Source organism: Saccopteryx bilineata, chromosome 3 (genome assembly GCF_036850765.1).
Source record: "Saccopteryx bilineata isolate mSacBil1 chromosome 3, mSacBil1_pri_phased_curated, whole genome shotgun sequence".
In the NCBI taxonomy this organism is placed as follows: domain Eukaryota; kingdom Metazoa; phylum Chordata; class Mammalia; order Chiroptera; family Emballonuridae; genus Saccopteryx; species Saccopteryx bilineata.
In genome coordinates, this window is record NC_089492.1 from 94,273,233 (window position 1) to 94,296,966 (window position 23,734).

The 23,734-nt window shown below is 43.8% G+C and overlaps 1 protein-coding gene across 3 annotated transcripts in view; it reads right to left on the reverse strand.

The window, feature by feature from the left end:
- Window positions 1-22,997, reverse strand: part of EIF2AK2 (eukaryotic translation initiation factor 2 alpha kinase 2) — a 39,297-nt gene extending 16,300 nt beyond the window's left edge. The window contains exons 1-8 of one of the 3 annotated variants that reach the window (XM_066266909.1): window positions 22,813-22,997; window positions 10,739-10,873; window positions 9,451-9,571; window positions 7,571-7,719; window positions 3,877-4,003; window positions 3,514-3,590; window positions 3,263-3,356; window positions 375-409 (exon numbers count right to left, since the gene is read on the reverse strand). In XM_066266909.1, coding sequence (XP_066123006.1) covers window positions 375-409; window positions 3,263-3,356; window positions 3,514-3,590; window positions 3,877-4,003; window positions 7,571-7,719; window positions 9,451-9,571; window positions 10,739-10,857 — 722 coding nt within the window. In that variant the 5' untranslated portion in view covers window positions 10,858-10,873; window positions 22,813-22,997. The other 2 variants (XM_066266910.1, XM_066266911.1) reach the window with 2 other exon arrangements.
- Between the last annotated feature and the right edge of the window lie 737 nt (window positions 22,998-23,734).

Here is a 23,734-nt window from a genome sequence, read left to right on the forward strand (position 1 = left end):
GATATTTTTCTTACCCAAGTTACTACACCATTTCTGCCCTACCCGTTTCTCTGCAGAATAATGCACATCTCTTGAAAATACATCTCAAAGCCCACTTCTAAAATAATGCCCTTAACCAATTACTCTAGCAACACTCCCATAGGCCTTTAGGTCTACAGCGCAGTGTGTGCATACCAAGATTTCTCTACATATTTAAAATTATTTGTTTGTAGATTTGAGGATTTTTGTGATCCTTAACCACACTCTCCGCTTTTAAAACTACTCAAATCAGGGTAAGCAATACTCAACAAACACTGTGGACTTAAAGGACTGACAAAACAAGTCTGAAAGAAAACTTCATTTCAAACCACGGTTCAAGGCATAATGATACTCACATTTTTACCTTCCCCGAATTATTTCTGGGACTGCTCTATAACAAAAGAGAAAGTTTCAAATGAGTAAATCAAGTCTATTGTTTTTTCTTGCTTTACTTCGTCCTATACTTCTAGCTGGTTCCTCGACCACATTTCTTTGCCCGTAAGACGAACCAATGTATGTACTCTAATCCAGCCCTGCTTCCCGGTTTACTTGGTTATATCAATGATCTTACCTACAAGAGCAACCAGACAGATATGGCAGGAAGGACAAAAAGGGCAATCTCAGGGCACGTTCTGAAGGAGCAGCGATTCTCCGGGTAGAGAATATGGCTTCCCTGAGGATCCTCTGGCCAGCAGAGCTCAGGGAGAAGCTGTGCATCCCAGTCACTCGCAGTGCTAAGAACAACCCAGATGGAGCCCAGGGATCTGGCTTAAAATGGTTGCCCAACGGTGAATGATCTGACCACCAGTTAAAAACTGCAATGCTCACAGTTGCATTTTTAGCATAAATAAATAGTAATTTCAATATTTAGCATAAAAGAGGAGTCTTCAGTATTTCTCTCAAAGATTAATGTCAATAGCTATTTTTTGTTCATATTCACTTTTATTCTGATAAAGTTTATGGATTTTTTTTTTTACCAATTTATTTATTTTTTTTTTTTCACTTTTCTGAAGCTGGAAACAGGGAGAGACAGTCAGACAGACTCCCGCATGCGCCCGACCGGGATCCACCCGGCACGCCCACCAGGGGCGCCGCTCTGCCCATCCTGGGCGTCGCCATGTTGGGACCAGAGCCACTCTAGCACCTGAGGAAGAGGCCACAGAGCCATCCCCAGCGCCCGGGCCATCTTTGCTCCAATGGAGCCTTGGCTGCGGGAGGGGAAGAGAGAGACAGAGAGGAAAGCGCGGCGGAGGGGTGGAGAAGCAAATGGGCGCTTCTCCTGTGTGCCCTGGCCGGGAATCGAACCCGGGTCCTCCGCACGCTAGGCCGACGCTCTACCACTGAGCCAACCGGCCAGGGCTTTTTTTACCAATTTAAATACAGTGATACTGAGTAGGGAGCATCAGACTAAGATTTCTTGTGCTCCTATCACTCATTGGCCAGCCTCAGTACTGCCTGATGTCTGCACTACGAAGTAATTTAGCCATTCTGGTAGTGAGCAATGTTTTTTTCTAATTTATTCCTATTACAAAACAATGTTGTAAAGAACATCTGGATACCTGTTTCTCTGTGCACACATGAATGTTTCTCTAGGAGAAATCCCCAGGAAGGAAACTCCTTGGCACACCCTCAACTTGACTACATGTTGCCAAATTGTTCTCCAAAATGGTTGTGCTGATTTACATTTCCACCAGCAGTGTGTAATAGTTATAACTGGATCACAGCTGTGTCAGCACTTAGTATTGCCAGGTTCAAATTTTGCCAGCCTAATGGATTTAAAATAGCATTTAACTGTTGTTTTGATTTGCATTTTCCTCGTTACAATGAAGTAAAGAATCTTTCATATGCTTCTTGCCTATTTGGGTTATCTCTGCTCTGAACAGTCTGTGCAGTTCATTTGTACACTTTTCTACCGAGTTGCTTGTCTTTTTCTTATTGATTTGTAGTTCTTTGCAAATGGGATACATTATCACCATAATAATTATCTGATTTTTAAGTTTAGTTCTGATTTTTTTTAAAAATGGAAGCAGATCTACATTAATTTTTGAAGTACTGTCTAGTTCAGGGGTCAGGAATCTTTTTGGCTGAGAGAGCCATGAACACCACATATTTTAAAATGTAATTCCATGAGAGCCATACAACAACCCATGTACTTATGCATTATCCAATAAAAATTTGGTGTTGTCCCAGAGGATAACTGTGATTGCCTCCAGCCACCCACAACCATGAACATGAGCAGTAGGAAATAAATGGATTGTAATATATGAGAATGTTTTATATTTTTAATATCATTTTTTTTATTAAAGATTTGTCTGCGAGCCAGATGCAGCCATCAAAAGAGCCACATCTGGCTCCCAAGCCATGGGTTCCCGACCCCTGGTCTAGTTAGTAGAAAATAAGAAGCCAGATCACAGAAATATATGAGAATATAAAGGTTAGTATGGAGAGAAAGATGGGAGTGAAAAGTAAGGAAATTCAACATATGAAGAACAGGGCTGCCAAATATATATTATTATTTAGTGAGAGGGCAGGAAAGAAAAATAGAAAAATTATGTTTGGGTACTGAAGGTCATTTTTTCTTTTTTGTGACAGAGACAGTGAGAGAGACAGAGAGAGGAACAGATATGGACAGAGAGACAGGAAGGGAGAGAGATGAGAAACATCAACTCTTGACCATGGGGCCATGTCTATAATCCCACGCTCAAGCCAGCAACCTTGTTCTCAAGCTGGTGAGCCTATGCTCAAGCCAGGGACCTCGGGGTTTTGAACCTGGGTTTTCTGCATACCAGTCCAACAGTCTATCCACTGTGCAGCCGCCTGGTCACGCTGAAGGTCATTTTTACATATATATTTTTTATTTTATTTTTCAGAGACATAGAAGGATAGGTAGGGACAGACAGACAGAAACGGAGAGAGATGAGAATCAGTTTTTCGTTGCGACACCTTAGTTATTCATTGATTGCTTTCTCATATGTGCCTTGATTGTAGGGCTACAGCAGACCGAGTAACCCCTTGCTCGAGCCAGCGACCTTGGGTCCAAGCTGGTGAGCTTCTGCTCAAACCAGATGAGCCCGTCCGTGCTCAAGCTGGCGACCTCAGGGTCTTGAACTTGGGCCCTCCGCATCCCAGTCCGACGCTCCATCCACTGCGCCACTGCCTGGTTAGGCTGAAGGTCATTTTTAAATTAGGGACTGCACAAAGGGGAATAAGATTCACTAGGAAGGTGTAGAGATAAATACTATACCGCAGCAGATGAACAAAAAATGATAGAACTGTCACTGTTTTTTCTTTCTGATTCATTTGCTGATAATCCATTTTCAGATGGTGATTCAGAATCACTAGAAGAAAAGTGAGTAACTATTAGTTTGTGAATTCTGTCTATTTTTTGTTGATAAGTAATTTCTCTAAATTCTCCTTAAACATTTTCATAAACATTTGCTCTTTTGGGCTGAAATTTAAATTTCTGAAATATCACGGCTGTCTGAACACACTTACGATGTTATCATCGAAGAGTTGCTTCCGTAATCACTGGACCCTGCCGTGGAAGAGCCAAGGGGTCCTGGAACATCTTTCTGAAAGAAAAAGTGCCCCTCAGGGGTATAAGTGCAACTAACTGACTTCTCCACAGTGGCTCAGTCTCTGTGTACTAACTACCACATTTATTTTCCCACATTTACCAAACTCATAGGCATACACAATTATGAGATTAATACATGGATCATTGGTGGTTCATACAATTGAGGAACTCTTTTGCTATGTGATTGGCTGTCTTGACATCATGTAAGCACAGTCACACCTCAAAGCAATTTCAGGGAAAATTTTAAAATACAAAAAAATAAATCTAAAAGCAGCACGTACCATTGCTTCTTTTTCTAATTGTAACTGCTCATATGTAATTTTAGCAGCCGACTGTCTTGCATTCTTTTTAGTAGAACCTACAGCATTACCGTATTCTTTCTTTCCAATTATGCAAACACAATGGAATCTAGGAAAAATGGTAGAGAAGATTTATCTAAGTACCAAAAAACAGTAAATCTAATTTATGACTGGAAAAAACACACGCACATCAACACAGGCCTTAATATCAATACTATACTTGTAATAGATTTGTACTTCATGTCTTTGTAAAATGTAAATATGCAATATGATGGCTGACTGATGTTTCAGAGTAACCAGAATTGGCTGATATCTCAGCTTGCATTTTCCAACTAACTTCTAACTTTTTGCTGTTTCACTTGAAGATCTGGCATAAAGGCACTAAGCAGTGATTTTTCAAAATTCTCCATAGGTCAAAAGCTACGATGGTAGAAATGGAGAAAAGATGATCTGGTGAAGTTTTCAGAGATGCTCAAATGAAAAGAAAAAGCCAGTAGAGAAAATGTGGCTTCTACAGAGGAAACAACGAGGTTACAGAGCTTTGTAGGGAATGGGCGAGGCACGGACGCTGCTCTAACCTCAGCATGTTCTGCCCTCTACTTATGCACACAAAATCCTACGAAAATTCCCATACTGCAAAATCCTCATGCTGAAGTCCACATCATCTTCATATTAATGTGAGGACATTTGGGGTTAGGCAAAGATATTTGGACAATTACTTAAGAATCTTTTTTTTTTTTGTATTTTTCCGAAGTTAGAAGCAGGGATACAGTCAGGCAGACTCCCGCATGCACCCAACAGGGACCCACTTGGCATGCCCACCAGGGGGCAATGCTCTGCCCATCTGTGGCATTGCTCCACTGCAGCTGGAGCCATTCTAGCATTTGAGGTGGAGACCATGGAGCCATCCTCAGCCCTCAGGACTACTTTGCTCCAATGGAGCCTTGGCTGCAGGAGGGGAAGAGAGAGAAAGAGAGGAAGGAGATGGGGAAGGGTGGAGAAGCAGATGGGTGCTTTTCCTGTGTGCCCTGGCCAGGAATTGAACCTGGGACTTCCACACACCGGGCCGATGCTCTACCACTGAGCCAACTGGCCAGGGCCCTAAGAACCATTTCTAAGGTGGCAAACTAATGCACTGTTTTTCAACCAGTGTGCCGTGAGACATGGTCAGGTGTGCTTTGAGGAAATTAAACATGGGTCCCCAAACTACGGCCCGCGTGCCGGATATGGCTCACGGAGGCTATTTATCCGGCCCACCGCCAGCCACCTCCATCCGAACATAAACATTCCCCTCACAATCCCTCCAGCTATCAGCAACAGGAAGAGTGGAAGCACAGGGAATGCTCACTGACCAATCACCTTCTAGGATTCATCCCGACCACTAGTGATGAACTAATAGTAGGCCGCCTCTCAGCCACACCCAGGAAGGTCCCCACTCGGGCTGCCGCGCACTTGTCATTGTGTGGCCACAGCGAGTAGTTGAGGCTGCTACTCCTCCCCATGGTCCCAATTTCTAATCCTGGTCAGGACTGGAGGTAAATGTTGCCACCCCTAGATGAAGCCTCAGCCTCAGCTGGTTATGTCTATCCTGATGGTGTATATAGATATTTGACCTTTTTCTTTTTAAAAGAGGCACCTGCAGAAGGTGATATACAATGCATCACAATATTATGTAACTTTAAAGCTAAAGTTTGCTGATCTTCCTTTGGACAGTTTTTGGTTATCTGTTGCCAAGGAGTTCCCCATTCTGGCCAACAAGGCTATTTTGACATTGCTCCTGTTTCCAACCACATATCTATGTGAGCTGAGCTTCTCAAGCTTGACTGTGGTAAAAACTAAAAACAGAGAGAGACTGAGAACTGTTGAGGAAGAGCTTCATGTGTGTCTTTCTACCATTCCTGCCAGGATATCCCTTTTGTGTTCATCAAAACAGGCCCAGGTTTCACACTAAATGAGTATAAATACATTTAGAAACTATATTATTAACTATATGTATAATATGTACTGTGTTAGAGTGTCATTTTGGTAGGTGGCATGCCCCAGGATTTTGTAAATGTAAAATATGTGCCGCGGCTCAAAAAAGGTTGAAAATCATTTGAACTAATATATATGGTAAGTAGCGTGGAGTTACCATGAAATCATTCCCGTATTATCTGCTATAAAAAAGCCCTGGCCAGTTGGCTCAGCGGTAGAGCGTCAGCCTAGCGTGCGGAGGACCCGGGTTCGATTCCCGGCCAGGGCACACAGGAGAAGCGCCCATTTGCTTCTCCACCCCTCCTCTGCGCTTTCCTCTCTGTCTCTCTCTTCCCCTCCCGCAGCCAAGGCTCCATTGGAGCAAAGATGGCCCGGGCGCTGGGGATGGCTCTGTGGCCTCTGCCCCAGGCGCTAGAGTGGCTCTGGTCGCAACATGGCGACGCCCAGGATGGGCAGAGCATCGCCCCCTGGTGGGCAGAGCGTCGCCCCTGGTGGGCGTGCCGGGTGGATCCCAGTCGGGCGCATGCGGGAGTCTGTCTGACTGTCTCTCCCTGTTTCCAGCTTCAGAAAAATGAAAAAAAAAAAGAAAAAAAAAAAAAAAAAAAGGAAACACACCCAACCAGGGTAAGTCTTCCTCTCTAGGCCCTATTGGGAGAATTAGGGAGCTGGGCTGTGACTGATCGTTTCCATAGCTCCTGTTTCTCCCAGGCACCGCCTAAGAAGACTTTTCTCTCTTTTAGAAATCAAATGTTAGAGCACCTAATTCACAGGAACAAAAATGGGTGAGCTACAGAAAAATAAAATAGCCTCTTAATTGATTGAGACTGACCTACAGAACTTAATTTTGACTATTTTCATTCCAAAGAATACTATCACATTTTTCTCTTCCTAGTTCTGGCCTAAAAGCCATTAGAGCAAAAAAGTCACACAAAATTAGTTCCGTCAATTTGGAGAACAGAATCCTAAAGTGATTGTTTGGACTATTTTAGTCTATTTGCATATTTGGAGCTTTTTTTCCCTCCCCCCTCCTTTAATTGGTTGGTTGTAGCTGGGAAACAAATCTCTCTCAGGCTCATTGTTTTATATTTCTCAGTTCCAATCCATTCTTGTTCTTGATCCTTACTTCCAAGTCTTAGCTCACTGGTGACATTCTCAGTAACTGAAACTCTGTCCCCCTCCTGGTATTCTCAAATCCTGGTTCCCTCAGTCTAGGCAGATATTTTCCTATATATGGTATCTGTCTGCAGATTGATGCTATATAATCAAATCTGAAAGATGAACACCGAGACGGACAACTCTCTAATCTGACAGTGGTGGAGAGTCATTCTATACGCATGGCCGAGCTGTCTTCATACCGCCACTCCCACTGTGACCTCAGGGCTGGAAAGCTCACCACATAACTTCAAGCATGCTACCTCCTACCATCTTAGGTGTACAGCAAACTAAACCACCCAGCTATACCCCAGAAATAAAGGAATGCCCAGACTTGATCAATTATAATAAATGGGTTCCACACCTTCAACAAAAAAACATTTTAATACATTAATTACAAAGATGTCCAATTGCTTAAAAGTTATATAAAACCTTCCACACAGAACGTATAAAAAAAGGACAAATATTTCTGGGAAAGTAGACATAGAAATAAGCCCACTCTATTGCTTAGATACAATGAAGCAGAAGAAAAAACCCAACTGCATCTCACCTTCTGGTCCCATTTGTGTCCAATTCACATTCTTGGTAATTTACAGGTAGTTTCGCCTTTTGGGTATAGCTATTAACAAGGCCTACATAATTCCCACTGGATAAATCATCTGCAGTATCTGTTGTCAACTGTGATAAATCACTAACTTCCTGCAAAGAAAAAAACTCTTGTTTAATATGAATGACATAAAGGATGTAAATCTGTATTTTATTTTTCTAATAAAATCACTAAATGAGCCATATGAAAGACAACTTAGATTTTATGTATTTTCCTACTACATTACTTTGAGTCAAAGTTTAAGTATATACTTTCCTCTACCAGAAAATTCCACAAGAACAAATTTTAACAATAGGAAAGAAATCACCCATTTTCCTTTTATATTTTCATTAAAAAAAAGTAAGAGTGTCAATTTTCTGTTTTTCCATGCAAAATGCTATAACACTTTCTAGCTTGCTATACCCTTTGTAAATCTCAAAAACCAAGATAACAAATATTGAATAAAGCTATATCCTTAATGACAATTTAATGGGAAAGATGACTATAATAGCATCCTTTCATTGGATTCTGAATATTATTTTATTCTTTTTTTATTCTTTTATTCTTAATTTGACAAAATCTTGTCTAGCCTGACCAGTGGTGGTGCAGTGGAGAGAGCACTGACTTGGGACACTGAGGTCTCAGGTTCCAAACCCTGAGGTCTCCAGCTTGAGCGCGGGATCATGGGCTCATCTGCTTTGAGTGTAGGCTCACCAGCTTGAGCGTGGGGTCATCGGCTTGAACGTGGGATAATTAAAATGATCCCATGATCACTAGCTTGGGCCCAAAGGTCACTGGCTTGAGCAAGGGGACACTGGCTCAGCTGGGGCCACCCAATCAAGGCATGTATGAGAAGCAATCAATGAACAATTAAATTGACACACTATGAGTTGATGCTTCTCAAATCCCTCCCTTCCTGTCTCTCACTCTCTCTCTCTCTTGCTAAAAATAATAAAGAAAAAAAGAAAAAATCTTGTCTATAAAGTTTTGCTACTTTATAAATTATGTTTGAACAACTACCTTTGGGGGTTTGTTTATATTAATTTCTGCCCTTATTTTTGTGATTTTCTTTCTTCTGCTTTGCACCCTTCCTCCTGATTCCCTCCCCCACTTCCCTCTGGGATTTGCTGACCTATTATCTGTATCTATGGAAGTTTTTTTTTTAAGATTTTATTTATTAAATTTAGAGGAGAGAGAGAGACAGGGGGGAGGAGCAGGAAGCATCAACTCCCATATGTGCCTTAATCAGGCAAGCCCAGGGTTTCAAACCAGTGACCTCAGCGTTCCAGGTCGACGCTTTATCCACTGCGCCACCACAGGTCAGGCCACGGCTGAGTTGTTTTCATCTTCACCCAGGTCTTTCTTTAGTTCAGAAACATTTTCTACTGCAATCTCTTTGGATGGCTTTTTCTGTACTGGTTACTCTGTTCTGATCTTCAGGGATACCAATTATACATATGTTGGCTCTCTGTCGCTGCCCTCCCTATACATCCTTCTTTTTGTAATCCTTTCCACCTCTTTGTCCCCTTCCACTGATTCCCTCAATTAAGAGGAGGGACTCCAGCCAGCACATTTCTGTTTCCCTTCCATGTCTGTTCAACTTTAGAGTATGTCACCACTACGGGCACCCTAAACAGGTGTTATCCAGCTTTACCCACTATTTCCTGGGCATACCTCTCATTCAGGGTTCTACAGAAATGGGGATGGGAAAAAGACAGAACTGAACTTGTAAATGTAAAGGAACCTACTGATGCCTTTATTCTGTATGTCAGTATTGTCTCACCAAGGAAAATATAGTCACATTGTGAGTACCTTTTCACTAGGGGAAAAAAGCAATTACTCACCTGTTTTTCTTTATTAAGTATGTCAATAGCTATTTTGGCTGCAGCATTTCTTGCATCCCTCTTTGATTTACCTTCAGCTTTAGGATATTCTCTCCCATCTATTATAACTTGAAATGTAAACCTGTTTACAAAGAAAATATTCAGAAAATTTATTAAACTCATGCATTATCTAGAGATAAGTATTCTAATCACCACTGTCTCTTATGGCTACCTTTGAAGGTTTTGATCTATGTTCATTATAGAATATGAGCAGTCACCTCCAAACTGCCTAACAGCACATCATCTTGAAACATGGGAAAGCTTATATACTCTTTTTTCTGCAGTCCTCTGAAATTGCAATTTTACACCAAGAAGACTCTCTCAAAGAACTCTGTAGAAACTCTGGCTCTAAAGTATTAACTTCAAAATTGTGCCCGAGTTGTCATTCCCTTAGTTTATATTTCATAGGTTTATATCCTTTTTTAAAATAGCATTTTATCGGAAAAAAAAATAGCATCTTATCGGCCCTGGCTAGTTGGCTCAGTGGTAGAGCATTAGCCCAGCATGTGGATGTTCCAGGTTCAATTCCTGGTCAGGGCACACAGGAGAAGCACCCATCTGCTTCTCCACCCCTCTCCCTCTCACTTCTCCCTCTCTCTCTCTCTTTCTCTCTCTCTCTCTTCCCCTCTACTCCTGCAGCCATGGCTCAATTGGAGCGAGTTGTCCCCAGGCACTGAGGATGGTTCCATAGCCTCTGTCTCAGGCACTAAGAAGAGCTTGGTTGCTGAGCAACAAAGCAATGCCCCAGTTGAGCAGAGTACTGCCCCCTAGTGGGCTTGCCGGTGGATCCCAGTCTGGGTGCCTGTGAGAGTCTATCTCTGCCTTCCCTCCTCTCACTGAAAAAATAAAAATTAAAAAAGTATCTTACCAGCCCTGGCCAGTTGGCTCAGCAGTACAGCATTGGCCAGGCATGTGGAAGTCCCAGGTTCGATTCCTGGTCAGGGCACACAGGAGAAGCGCTCATCTGCTTCTCTACCCTTCCCCCTCTCCTTTCTATCTCTCTCTTCCCCTCCCACAGCCAAGGCTCCATTTGAGCAAAGTTGGCCTAGGTGCTGAGGATGGCTCTATGGCCTCTGCCTCGGGCACCAGAATGGCTCTGGTCACAACAAAGCAAAGCCCCAGAGGGGCAGAGCATCACCCCCTGGTGGGCATGCCGGGTGGATCCCATCAGGCACATGTAGGAGTCTGTCTGCCTCCCCACTTCTCACTTCAGAAAAATACAAAACAAAAATTTTAAAAGGAATCTTACCTTAAGTCATGTGGAGGTCCTGTCTTACATAGCTCACGATAGTCAACTTTTACGTTGTTCTTCTGACGGTATTTATTAATTGCATCTATGTAGAAACCTGATGAAAGATCACTGGCCATTTCTTCCTCCGGTAACCTACAATGCAAGTGATGTTTAAAAGAAGTGACACTCACAGAACATATTTAATCGAGTTTTCCCACTCCAGCTTAGGAGACAAAATGGTATAAGAACTTCTTTTATATGACTCATCTTAGCCATACACAAATCCAGAGAAAGCTTTCTTTTAAAATTTTCTTTCTCTCATGGACTGCACAATCAAGCTAATTTCTCCAAAATTTTCTAACTTCAAAACTCAACTGGCCGCCCTGGCTGGTTGGCTCAGCGGTAGAGCATCGGCCTAGCGTGCGGAGGACCCGGGTTCGATTCCCGGCCAGGGCACACAGGAGAAGCGCCTATTTGCTTCTCCACCCCTCCGCCGCGCTTTCCTCTCTGTCTCTCTCTTCCCCTCCCGCAGCCAAGGCTCCATTGGAGCAAAGATGGCCCGGGCGCTGGGGATGGCTCTGTGGCCTCTGCCGCAGGTGCTAGAGTGGCTCTGGTCGCAACATGGCGACACCCAGGATGGGCAGAGCACCGCCCCCTGGTGGGCAGAGCACCGCCCCTGGTGGGCGTGCCGGGTGGATCCCGGTCGGGCGCATGCGGGAGTCTGTCTGACTGTCTCTCCCTGTTTCCAGCTTCAGAAAAATGAAAAGAAAAAAAAAAAAAAAACTCAACTGGCCAACAAGGAAGGGGCCTGTCATTTTTCTTTGCTTTCACTGAGTACCAGAAAGCAAGTCTGTCCACCTGCTTGCAAGGGCTGCAGAAATAGAATTAGGATTCTTTATGTTGAGAAGGAAAAGACTGAGGTTATATACATAAAGTGAAGCTTATTAAATCATGAAGCATTTAGCTCTATGGAAATACATTCTCCTAGGAAATTCAAAATATCCTCCCTTTGAAATTTGAAGAAGTCAATGTTAGGACAACTGACCTAGGTATATCTGGATCCCAGTTTATGGGTTGCAGTGGACTAACTCATAGCAATGATTTAAATAATAAACAAAATCTAAAGAATGTAAAATTTCTATATACAAACCTAAACTATAAAACACTTAGAAGAAAACATAAGGGTAAATATTCCTAACCATGGATTTGCAATGAAATCTTTGCCATGATAACAAAAGCACAAGTAACAAAAGAAAATAGATAAATTAGGCTTTCCCAAAGTTAAAAACATTTGTGTACCAAAGGACACTATGGCAAAAATAAAAGACAATCTCCAGAATGAGGTATTTATAAATCATTTTGACCATGTGAAACAGGTCTAGTATCCAGAATATATGAAGAACTCGTAACTCGACAAAATGACAACCCAGTTAAAAAGCAGGCAAAGGATGGGAACAGATATGCCTGACCAGGCGGTGGTGCAATGGATAGAGCACTGGCCTGGGACGCTGAGGACCCAGGTACAAAAGCCTGAGGTAACAGGCTTGAGCGCAGGCTCACCAGCTTGAGTGTAGGATCATAGACATGACGCCATAGTCACACTCAAAAGTTGCTGGTTTAAAGTACAAGGTCGCTGGCTTGAGCAAGGGGTCACTAGCTTGGCTGGAGCCCTCCAGTCAAGGAACATATGACAAAGCAATCAATGAACAACTAAGAAGCTGCAACTATGAGTTGATGCTTCTCATCTCTTTCCCTTTCTGTCTGTCTGTCCCTGTGTGTCCCTCAATCTCTCGCTAAAAAATATATGGGAACAGATATTTCTCAAAAGAAGATATATAAATGGCCAAGCACATAAAAAGATGCTTAACATTATTAGTCATTAGAGAAACACAAATCAAAACCACAACTACTGGAATTTACCACTTCACACCACTAAAATGGCAATAATAGTATTGGCACAATTAACACAGAATAAGTATTGATATAAAGAAATTGAAATTTTCCCACCACTGCTGATGAATATGCAAAACTGTGTAGCCTCTAAGGAAAAAAATTTATTTCCTCAAAAAGTTAAGCTTAGATTTACCATACAACACAGCAATTCCACTCATAGATCTATACCTAAAGAATTGAAAAATAGTTTTTCAAACAAATACTTATACAAAGATGTTCGTATCATCAATACTCCCAAGAGACAAAAAGTAAAAACAATCCAAATGTCCATCGGCTGATAAATTGTTAACAAAATTTGGTATATGTGTTCTGGGAATCCTATTCAGCCATAAAAAGAATGAAGTGTAGAAATATTCTACAACATAGATAAACCTCAAAAACATGATAAATGAAAGAAGCTAAACACAAAAGGTCACATATTATATGATTCCATTTATATGAAAAATGTAGAATAGAGACAGAAAGCAGACCTTGCAGAACTTTCATTTCTTGTTGGAAAGTTCTTTTAATTTTTTCTTCCAAAGCCAACCTTTCTTCCTAACACTTTTTTTTTTTTTTGAGAAAGAGAGAGAAACAGACAGACTGAGGAAGGGAGTGATGGGAAGCATCAATTCTTCGTTGCGACACCTAGTTCAGTGGTTCTCAAACTTTTGAAGTCGGGGCGCATTTAAAATCTACAAATAATTGTAAGCGCACTATATACAAATTTCTGAGAAATATGTTATAATAATTAAGTCAAATATTAAAGAAAAAATATAAAGTCCAAGCGTGCTTTTATGGTAATTAAATGAAATAAATTACAAAATTAAATTTATTCTGACATTAAAAAACATTTCTATGTTACATTTTTTGAGTTAGGCTTTTTAGAATTTGTAAAAAAAAGGGGTTAAAAAATAAAAAAACGACAAAAAGGTTATCTTTTTACATATATAGATACATTCTTATGTATCTTTGTAAATTATCTTATGTAAATTCGGCAGGTCCCCTTGCGAATGTGTTAAGTTTTTTCATTCTTGTGTTTATGAGAAACGTGAGCCTGATGTGTCCTAGTGATTTCTCCAATGTTTGGGCATATGTTTGAAAGGTAAACTCTCATTTCCTCGTCAATACATTGAAGATTCCTCTCTTTTTACTCTTAATTGTGTTGAATGCAGAAAACCAACACCATACATATCATCTTAACTTTACACCAAACGAAGGATAGAAGAAACTTGCCTCCAGTCTTTGCGGGGGAACATGGGGGGTAGTGTAAACAATCCAGCATCACAGCTTAACAGTCTTTTGCAACCTAATCAGGCAAGTGAGGTGGGGGGTTGGGCAGACTGTCAGTTTACAGCCAATTCCCCACACCTCTGTCCCCAAAATATCTAAACTCCAAAAACCCTTTTGGTTTTTTGGTCCCCAACAGGCACATATTTCTCTGGAATACCATAGGGTGCACCTGGAAATCTAGGGCGCACCAGTGCACCCTGGCTCACACTTTGAGAACCACTGTTGTTCACTGATTGCTTTCTCATATGTACCTTGACCAGGGAGCTCCAGCAACCCCTTGCTTAAGCCAGCAACCATCATATCGGTGATCCCATGCTCAAGCTAGCAACCCCATACTCAAGCTGGATGAGCCCCCACTCAAGCTGGTGACCTCTGGGTTTTGAACCTGGGACCTCAATGTCCCAGATCAGTGCTCTACCCACTGCACCACCACCAGTCAGGTTTTCTAACACTTATCTTCATAGGTTCTTTTCTTTTTTTTTTTTTTACAGGGACAGAGAGAGAGTCAGAGAGAGGGATAGACAGGGGCAGACAGACAAGAATGAAGAGAGATGAGAAGCATCAATCATCAGGGTTTTTTTGTTGCGACACCTTAGTTGTTCATTGATTGCTTTCTCATATGTGCCTTGACTGTGGGCCTTCAGCAGACCGAGTAACCCCTTGCTCGAGCCAGCGACCTTGGGTCCAAGCTGGTGAGCTTTTGCTGAAACCAGATGAGCCCGCACTCAAGCTGGCGACCTCAAGGTCTCGAACCTGGGTCCTCTGCATCCCAGCCCAACGCTCTATCCACTGCGCCACTGCCTGGTCAGATTCTTCACAGGTTTTTTTTTTTTTTTTTTTTCTTTTTCTTTTTCTTAATTTTATTTATTCATTTTAGAGAGGAGAGAGAAAGGGAGACAGAGAGGGAGAGAGAGAGGAGAGAGAGACAGAGAGAGAAGGTGGGGAGGAGCTAGAAGCATCAACTCCCATATGTGCCTTGACCAGGCAAGCCCAGGGTTTCGAACCGGCGACCTCCGCATTTCCAGGTCGACGCTTTATCCACTGCGCCACCACAGGTCAGGCCTTCACAGGTTCTTAATGCTAGAGTTCCCCAAGGTTTCATCCAAATACTCTATAGTCATTACTTCATACTTTTCCCCCAAGGTTATATCTTTCATGTCCATGATTTCAATGATCAGCTATCTGTCATTAACTCTAATATTTACATACCACTTATGAACCTCTCTCTGAATTTCAGATCTCTCTATCCAACATCTCCACTTAGACATCTTGAAAGAAATTTATGGTAAATGCAAAAGATCCAAAATGGTATTTATGATCTTCCCTTAAGCTGGTTTGGAGAGTCCTGTCTCAGAATATCACTCCACTATACATCCACGTCTGAAAGCCATGAATCTGCGAGGCATCCTTGACATTTCCTTCCCCACTTTCTTATCTATAACAAAGTCCTGATCCACAAATCCTTCTACTTCTCCACCACATCACGGCCGCTGTCCTGCTTCAAGCCACCATCTCACTCCAGGACTGCTGCCAGAACCTCAGAACCAGTTCCTCACAGCCACTGACACTCCTCCTCTACCCTGCAGCCACTGTGATTTTCTTTTGTGGTAAAATATACATAACATAAAATGTACCCTTTTAACCATTTTTAAGTGTACAATACATGGGATTTAAGCAACAAGCACAATGTTGTGCAGTGTTGGGCAAACAAGTGTTTTTTAGGTTTGCTTGCTTGTATTGGGCAGCACCATGTGTGTATAGTCTATGGAAGCCTGCGATGCTTGCCCTTAGGGCAGCAGATTGCAAATTGCAGACTGCCTGCCTCCATGGGGGGGGGGGCAGTTGTTTGCTGGAGAAGGAGTTTTTCCCCTCAGCCTGTTTTGCTGGTGAGTCCAGAGGGAGAGGGGGAGTGTTGAGGGGCTTGGGAGCCCTGCTGAGGCTGGTTGGGGCCTGTGAGTACAGGAGAGTTCGGAGAAAGAAAGGGAAATGGTTTTCCCTGTTTATTTGCTGTTAGGAGTCTTGAATAAATGGAATAGCCCATCATTTTGTGGCTGCACTGTTCCTGTACCGTCTGCCCGAATCCATTGAGAACCTTCATGGCCATGGCCACTGGCCTTACAGCAGACATCATTGTCTTTACCACCAGAACTCATCTTCCCAAACAGAAAGTCTATCCACATTAAACAATACCTTCCCACTCACCATCCTCTCATCTCCTGGTAACCAACAATACTTTCCATCTCTATGGAGTTGGAACCTCAAAGAAGTGGAATCATACAACTTTTGTCTTTTTGTGTGTGGTTATTTTATTTACCATAATGTCTTCAAGGTTCACCCATGTTGTAGCACGTATGAGAATTTCCTTCCTTTCTAAGGCTGAATAAATAATCCATCATGTGTATACACCAGGGGTCCTCAAACTTTTTACACAGGGGGCCAGTTCACTGTCCCTCAGACCGTTGGGAGGGCTGGACTATAAAAAAAACTATGAAAAAATCCCTATGCACACTGCACATATCTTATTTTAAAGTAAAAAAACAAAATGGGAACAAATACAATATTTAAAATAAAGAACAAGTAAATTTAAATCAACAAACTGACCAGTATTTCAATGGGAACTATGGGCCTACTTTTGGCTAATGAGATGGTCAATGTTCGATTCCATATTTGTCACTGCTAGCCATAACAAGTGATATGACGCGCTTCCAGAGCCTTGATGCGTGCGTCCCGCATCACCGGAAGTAGTACTGTAAGTGAGCGATGCCGCGCTTTGCGGAGATGCCGCGCTTTGCGGCGCTGCCACATACAGTGCTCCAGGAGCACAGGATGCATCCTGTGCTCCTCTCACTGGCCACCAATGAAAGAGGTGCCCCTTCTGGAAGTGTGGTGGGGGCCGGATAAATGGCCTCAGGGGGCCGCATGTGGCCCGCAGGCCGTAGTTTAGAGACTCCTGGTATATTCTATACCACAGTTTGTTGATCCATTCATCTGTTGATGGTCACTTGTATTGTTCCAACTTTTTGGCTTAGTGTGAGTAATACTGCTATGAACATTGGTATACAAATATCTGTCCACGTCCCTACTTTCATATAGTTTGGATATATGTATACATAGAAGTGGAATTGCTAAGTCATATGGTAATTCTATGTTTAACATTTTGAGGAATCATTATGTTTTTTTCCACAGTGGTTATACCATATTATATTTCTACCAGCAATGCACTAGTGTTCCAATTTCTCCACATCTTCACTGACACTTGCCATTTTCCATTTTTTTTTAAACAGTAACCACATCATGATCTTTTGAAACATCAAGCCAATCATGGAGTCCTCACAAGCCACCAAAACTGTTCTTTCAAGTTTATCAATGCTTTCCCCATCTCTAAAACTAGTAGTTGCTTCTTAATCTTTGTCTTCTTGACCATAAAAGAGCATTTGACATGGTTGCTCATTCCCTCTGCCTTCTCTGTCTCCTTGCCTCCTGGTTCCTCCTTTCTTCTAAATATATATGCAAGCGAGAGAGAGAAACAGAGAAGGAGAGAGGGGAAGACAGGAAGAGAGAGAGATTAGAAGTATCAATTCTTCATTGTGACACCTGATTTGTTCATTGATTGATTTCTCATAGGTGCCTGGACCGGGGGTGGGGGGGCTACAGCTGAGCCAGTGACACCTTGATCAAGCCAGTGACCTTGGACTCAAGCCAGAGATCTTGTGCTTCAATCCAGCAACCCTTGGACTCAAACCAGCAACCATGGGGTCATGTCTATGATCCCAAGCTCAAGTTAGCGAGCCTGTATTCAAGCCGGATGAGCTTGCGCTCAAACCAGTGACATTGGGGTTTCAAACCCTGGGTCCTCAGCATCCCAGGCTGATGCCCTATCCACTGTGCCACTGCCTGGTTAGGCTCTTCTAACTATTGTTGTGTCCCAGGGCCCAGTCCTCAAAATTCCTCTCTTCTCTATTTACATTCACTACCTTGGTCTTGGAGTCTAGGCTTGTGGCTTTAAATTCCACCTATAAAACAATGATGCTTAAAAGTGTGCCTCCAGCACTGGCTGTTTCCCGAGTTCCAACTGCTTTTGTGCAACATGCTTCTTTCTAAAATGCTCTTGACTCTTCCCCTTCTGCTGCCTTTGCTTGTTGAACTATTACTTCCTATAGATCTCAGCTCAAATGTCATTTCAGACAGCCAAGAAGAGGTCCTGATTTGACACTAACACAGCCCCGTCCCTATTATTATAATTGCTTATTTAACTGATTCTTCCAAATGAGATCAGGAGCTACAAAAAGGAAGAATCCAGGCTTACAAGAGGGGCTCAAAATGAATGAAGGAATACCAAAATAACTCCACATCACCCTCACCTCCATGACGTGTATATGTTTATCTCTGCTCATAATGCTGTATCTACATACTCTATCCACCAGGCAATTCTCACTCATGTGTGAAGATCAGCACAACCTATTTTAATGATGGAGGGGTAACTAGTACCCCTCCTAGGGCCTGTTACTCCACCTTATCCAGCTTCTTTCACAGTCCTGAATGGTTGTTGTTTTTTTTTATTCATTTAGAGGAGGCGAGGCAAAGAGACAAACCCGCTTGCACCCCAATCTGAATCCATCCGGCAAGCCCACTAGGGAGAGCTGTCCATCTGGGGCCTTGCTTCGTTGTTCAGCAACCAAGCACTTCTTAGCACCTGAAGGGGAGGCCATGGAGCCATCCTCAATGCCGGGAGCCAACTCACTCCAATTGAACCATGGCTGCAGGAGGGGTAGAGGGAAAGAGAGAGAGGCAAGAGAGGGAGGGGCAGAGAAGCAGATGGATACTCCTCCTCTGTGCCCTCACCAGGAATCAAACCCAGGACATCTATACACCAGGCCAATGCTCTACCACTGAGCTAACTGACCAGGGCTCCTAAATGCTTTTAAACTAAACAGTAAGCTCTCTGATTAGGGAGGAGGTTCTAAGTCTTACTCATTTTTGTATCACCAATACCTAGTGGCAAGTACAAAATGTTAAACCCCTGGATGGTGTACAGTTGAATGAGATAATGATTCATTAAAATTAAATACTCCACTTTAAACTTCATCTTCTCTCTTTTCTTTTCCTGCTGTTTTTTGGCATCTTTCATTCATTCAGCAAATGCTTATCAAATGCCAAACACTATTGTGACACTGAGTATACAGGCATGAAGAAGACAGAACAGGTCCTTACCCGCATTCCCCTAAAGGAAGAAAGAAAATGACCATGTGCAAAAACAATTAACAGGAGTGGAAATTATGGTGACCAGATGGCCAGAAGTGCTATGATAAAATTAACCAGGGGTACAGGAGAGAGGGTCAGTTGGTAGGTGGAGGCAGAAATATGAGGGAGGGGATTTAGATACAGTAGTTGGAAAAGACCTTTCGTAGGAGGCAACTTTCAAATCAAGTCTGAATGATGACAAAATGCATCATACCAAGAAATGGGGGAGAAGTACCTCAGGCAGAGGGTTTGAGAGAGCTGGGCAGGGGCCACAGCACATAGCCCTGTGGGTCATGGTCAGAGGCAATGGATCCTACTCCAATTGTAATAGAAAACTGTTTGAGGGTTCTCAGTAGAGGGGTGATGTGACTGGATGTACCGTATTTCCCCATGTAGAAGATGCACCCTTTTTTGAAAAATTTGGGGTCTAAAAACTGGCTGTGTCTTATACAGTGGTTGTAGTTTTCTTACTTGCATTTCCTGCTTTTTCTGCATCCATTGTTGAAGACAGTGATTCATCATCAGTCACAGATGAGGACAAGCTAATGGATGGGAGTTTTGACAGTGATGAGGAGCTGTATGAATTTTATGATAAATAAAACTTGAGTTCAATAACTTTATGTAATACGTTTCTTTTCAAATTTTGGGCCCCAAAATTAAGGTGCACCTTATACATGGGCGCATCTTATACATGGGGAATTATGGTATGGGGTTTTTTTTGGGTTTTTTCCTGGAGAGATAAGTGGGGAGGCAAACACACCAGGGGGTGATACTCTGCCCATCTGGAGCATTGCTCTGCTGCAACCGGGGCCATTCTAGCGCCTGAGGCGGAGGCCATGGAGCCATCCTCAGCCCAAGCCAACTTTGCTCCAATGGATCCTTGGCTGCAGGAGGGGAAGAGAGAGATAGAGAGAAAGGAGAAGGGGAAGGATGAGAAGCAGATAGGCGCTTCTCCTGTGTACTCTGGCTGGAAATATGGTATGTTTTAAATGATCGCTCTGATACTGTGTAGAGAACACAGTATGGGGGAGCGGCTGGGTATGTAAGGGGGAGTGAAGCATGAATAAAAGCTGGGAAACCAAGTAGATGCTGCTGCACTAGTTTGGGTGAGCAATGGGGTGGCTGGAAGCAGGGTGCTGGAAGTGCCTAGATCTGAGCAACGGCAACATTTTCAGAATACTACTTAGTACAGTGGTGAGTTAGGCTTTAGCGTCACAGAGAACTGGGCTAGACACCTTTCTGAACCTCTGATTCATGTCCTGGAAAAACCTGGTTCACAGGTTATGAGGAGTAAATCCAACAAAAAGCATTTGGCAGAATCCCCCACACCAGTGGTCCTCAATTAAGGGGGCTTCTGGTCTGCAATTCAAAAACCAAAAAGCACTGAAAATTGAGGTTTATTTTGTTTTCATTTGTTTTGTTTTTGGTGGATTTGTAGCCCCGTGTCTAGACCTAAACTGACATGACTTATTTGGAGTCTTTATCATACTTTGTTGCCTATTTATCATATGACTGCAGAAATATGTTTTATTGTAAAGTGATGCCCCCAAATCCTGCTGAGAGGACTACATAATAGACAGGGTTTATGCTGCAATGTCTTTCTAAAATCCAAAATCTGAATACCAGAACACACCTGGCCCAAGGTTTCAGAATGAATATCTGCAGTCATACCATTATTTTCAGGAACCCAAGTGTCATGTAATTTAGTCACAACCATGAGACCATACACCCAGCTGGAGGAGGGTCACAGATCTCAGAACAGCAGTTATGGAATAGTCCTTATCATTTACTTAACAAAAAGTCCTATCAAAATTTTTAAGTCCTCAGCACTTTTAACTCTAAGTAACTGCTAATCATCAGAATGACATGCCAGTTTGAATATAAGTGAAATACATGTGCAAACTTATAAAAGTGCTAAACTGACTTATTTGAAAAGTACTTAGAGCCCTGACCAGTCAGCTCAGTGGTAGAGCATGGACCAGGGCTGTGGACATCCCAGGTTGGATTCCCAGTCAGGGCACACAGGAGAAGCGCCCGTCCGCTTATCCACTACTTCCCCTCTCAACACCCCCCTCCAGCCATGGCTTGATTGGAGTGAGTTGGCTTCAGGTGCTGAGGATGGCTCCATGGCCTCCACCTCAGGCACTAAGAAGAGCTTGGTTGCTGAGCAATGGAGCAACGTCTCAGATGGGCAGAGCATGCCCTCTAGTGGGCTTGCCCAATGGATCCTAGTCAGGGAGCATGCAAAAGTCCATCTCTCTGCCTCCCTCCTCTCATTGAATAAAAATAATAATGATAAAAAGTACTTATAAATTTGGTAAATAAAAGAAACAGCATGATTCTTTTTAACTATTTTAAAGTAAATCTTGTTTTAATACTATGTTATTTTCCTACAAGAAATCGCTACCATAATCACTAACAAACAGCATATAAACCCGCTAACTATGCCCAGAAGTAACTCGGGCTGTGCCTGGGTCTCTTGAGGGCACATTGTAAGCTCCTGCTGGCCGAGCCTCCTCCAGGTCCTCCACAAGTTGCATGCAACACGCACTCAAGTAGGACCTGATGAATTAAGTGAACGGACTACAGGTTGAATGTTAGAGATCTTCAGGTTCAAATAAGCAAACTGAAGAAAAAGAGCACAGTCAGCCCAAGATGCTAAGATCCTAAAATGACAGCAGAGAGTACCATTTCCTTTCCATCTGGTAAGGCATTTCTAGTGCTAAAGTAATCACAGACAATAGGAAAGCTTACTATTCTGGAATTCAAAAGAGAAGTTATGAATAACCATTCATTAAACTATTTTATGAGCACCTATTATGTTCTAGGTGCTGGGGTTATACCAGTGAACAAAAACCCTGCTCTGGTGAACTTAGTAGGGAGGACCACAGAAGGACCCATAAAAAATGTCACAGGGAGATAAGTACTAAGTTGACAACTGAAGCAGAGAAAGGGGGACAGTGAAAGAGGGGTGGGGTTCCTCTTATATACAGGTTGTTCACGGGAGACGGCTCTAACAAAAGTGACAGTCAAGAAATGTTGGGGAAAGTCAGAGATTGGCCCATGCAGGTTTCTGAGGGAAGAGCTCTCCTGGAAGAAGACACAGACCCTGAGGCAGGCGTGCGTGGCCCTGTCCCATGAACGGCAGTGCGGTCAGAGCCGGGGGGGGGGGGGGGGGGGGGGGGGTGCGGGGACGGAGCTGGCTAAGGCCGGGCAATTGGGAAGCAATTGTAGCGGTCTAGGAAAAAGATTTTTGGCGAGAGAATTACTGAGCCAGGGTATGGGTCATTTATGCATCCATATTCCCTATCTCTCTGTCAAGTCATAGGGCCTAGCTGCTTCCCACTGGATCCGCCACCCCCACCCGGCCTGGGCTTTTCGTTACTTGCTCTGAGTAAAATTCTTCGCGGGAAGAAAACAGCTTTCAGCTCCCAGCGCGCCGGGGGCCGGGAAGAGCTCCGCACCGGCTGCAGGCCTGGGAGGGCGCTCCCGGCGCGCGCGGCCAGGGGTCGGGGCCTCTCCCCGGAGTCACGACCCAGGCTGGGGACGCGAGCTGGGGACGGGGCTGTGCGCGCCCCTCGCTGCGCCGGTGCCGCCCGCGCGCCCCGCGTCGCCACCTCGCTCACCTCGCGCCGCCGCCGCCGCCGTCCTCGGAAGCCGGGCGGGCACTGCGCCGCTCGCTCTCGGTTTCGCTTTCCCCGCGGACTCCGCCTTCTGCTGCGGACGCCCGGCCCCCTCCCGCACACGTCCTCACAGGCCCCGGGGCAGCGGGAAGGTGGCCCGCCACTGCAGTCCCGCGGAAGCCACCGCAGGCGGGGCTGCACCCCACGTGCAGTTTTTCCACGCCTTGGCGCGTCCGCACCCGGAAGCCCCGCCCTGGCTTCTGGGCGGCCAGGGCCCGTCCAGGGTAGAATCCGCGACGGTCAGGCCAGACTCTTGCTGAACTAGGCTCAGGAATAGACCATCTCACATCCTCTTCCACACAAACATTGGGGTGGGCAGGAGGGACACTATCGGCTCCATTTACAATAGAAGAAACAATAAATTAACTCTCCCAGAGTCTTGGGCCTGGTAATTGGCAAAGACAGCATTCAATTCAACATCAGACCCCTAAACCAAAGCTTTTCCACACTGCTGCCTTGTCACATTTACAAGGCTGGGGATGGAGAGGCCTGGAGGCACAAGCTTCCTCCTTCTGTTTGCACCCATTCATTGTTCATTCAACAGGTACTTGCCAGCTGCTGTACTCAGCACCAGCCAGTTCAGCAGTTGAGGAGTCACCTGCTCCTTGCGGGACCTCATGGAGCTTACTACTAAAGCCCTTGCCAGTAATCCTCGATTTATAAGAAATCCTACCACCTAAGGGACTATGCCATGTGATTGCGGAGTGCTGAGGACTTACCTCACAACAACAGGGCAAGGTCGGTGCCATTACTATGCCCACTTAACAGATGAGAAAACTGAGGTTTGAGGCACAGAGAAGTTAAGAAACCACAACTGGTAAACAGGGGACCTAGAATTAGAACCAAGAGTCTATAACATCAACAT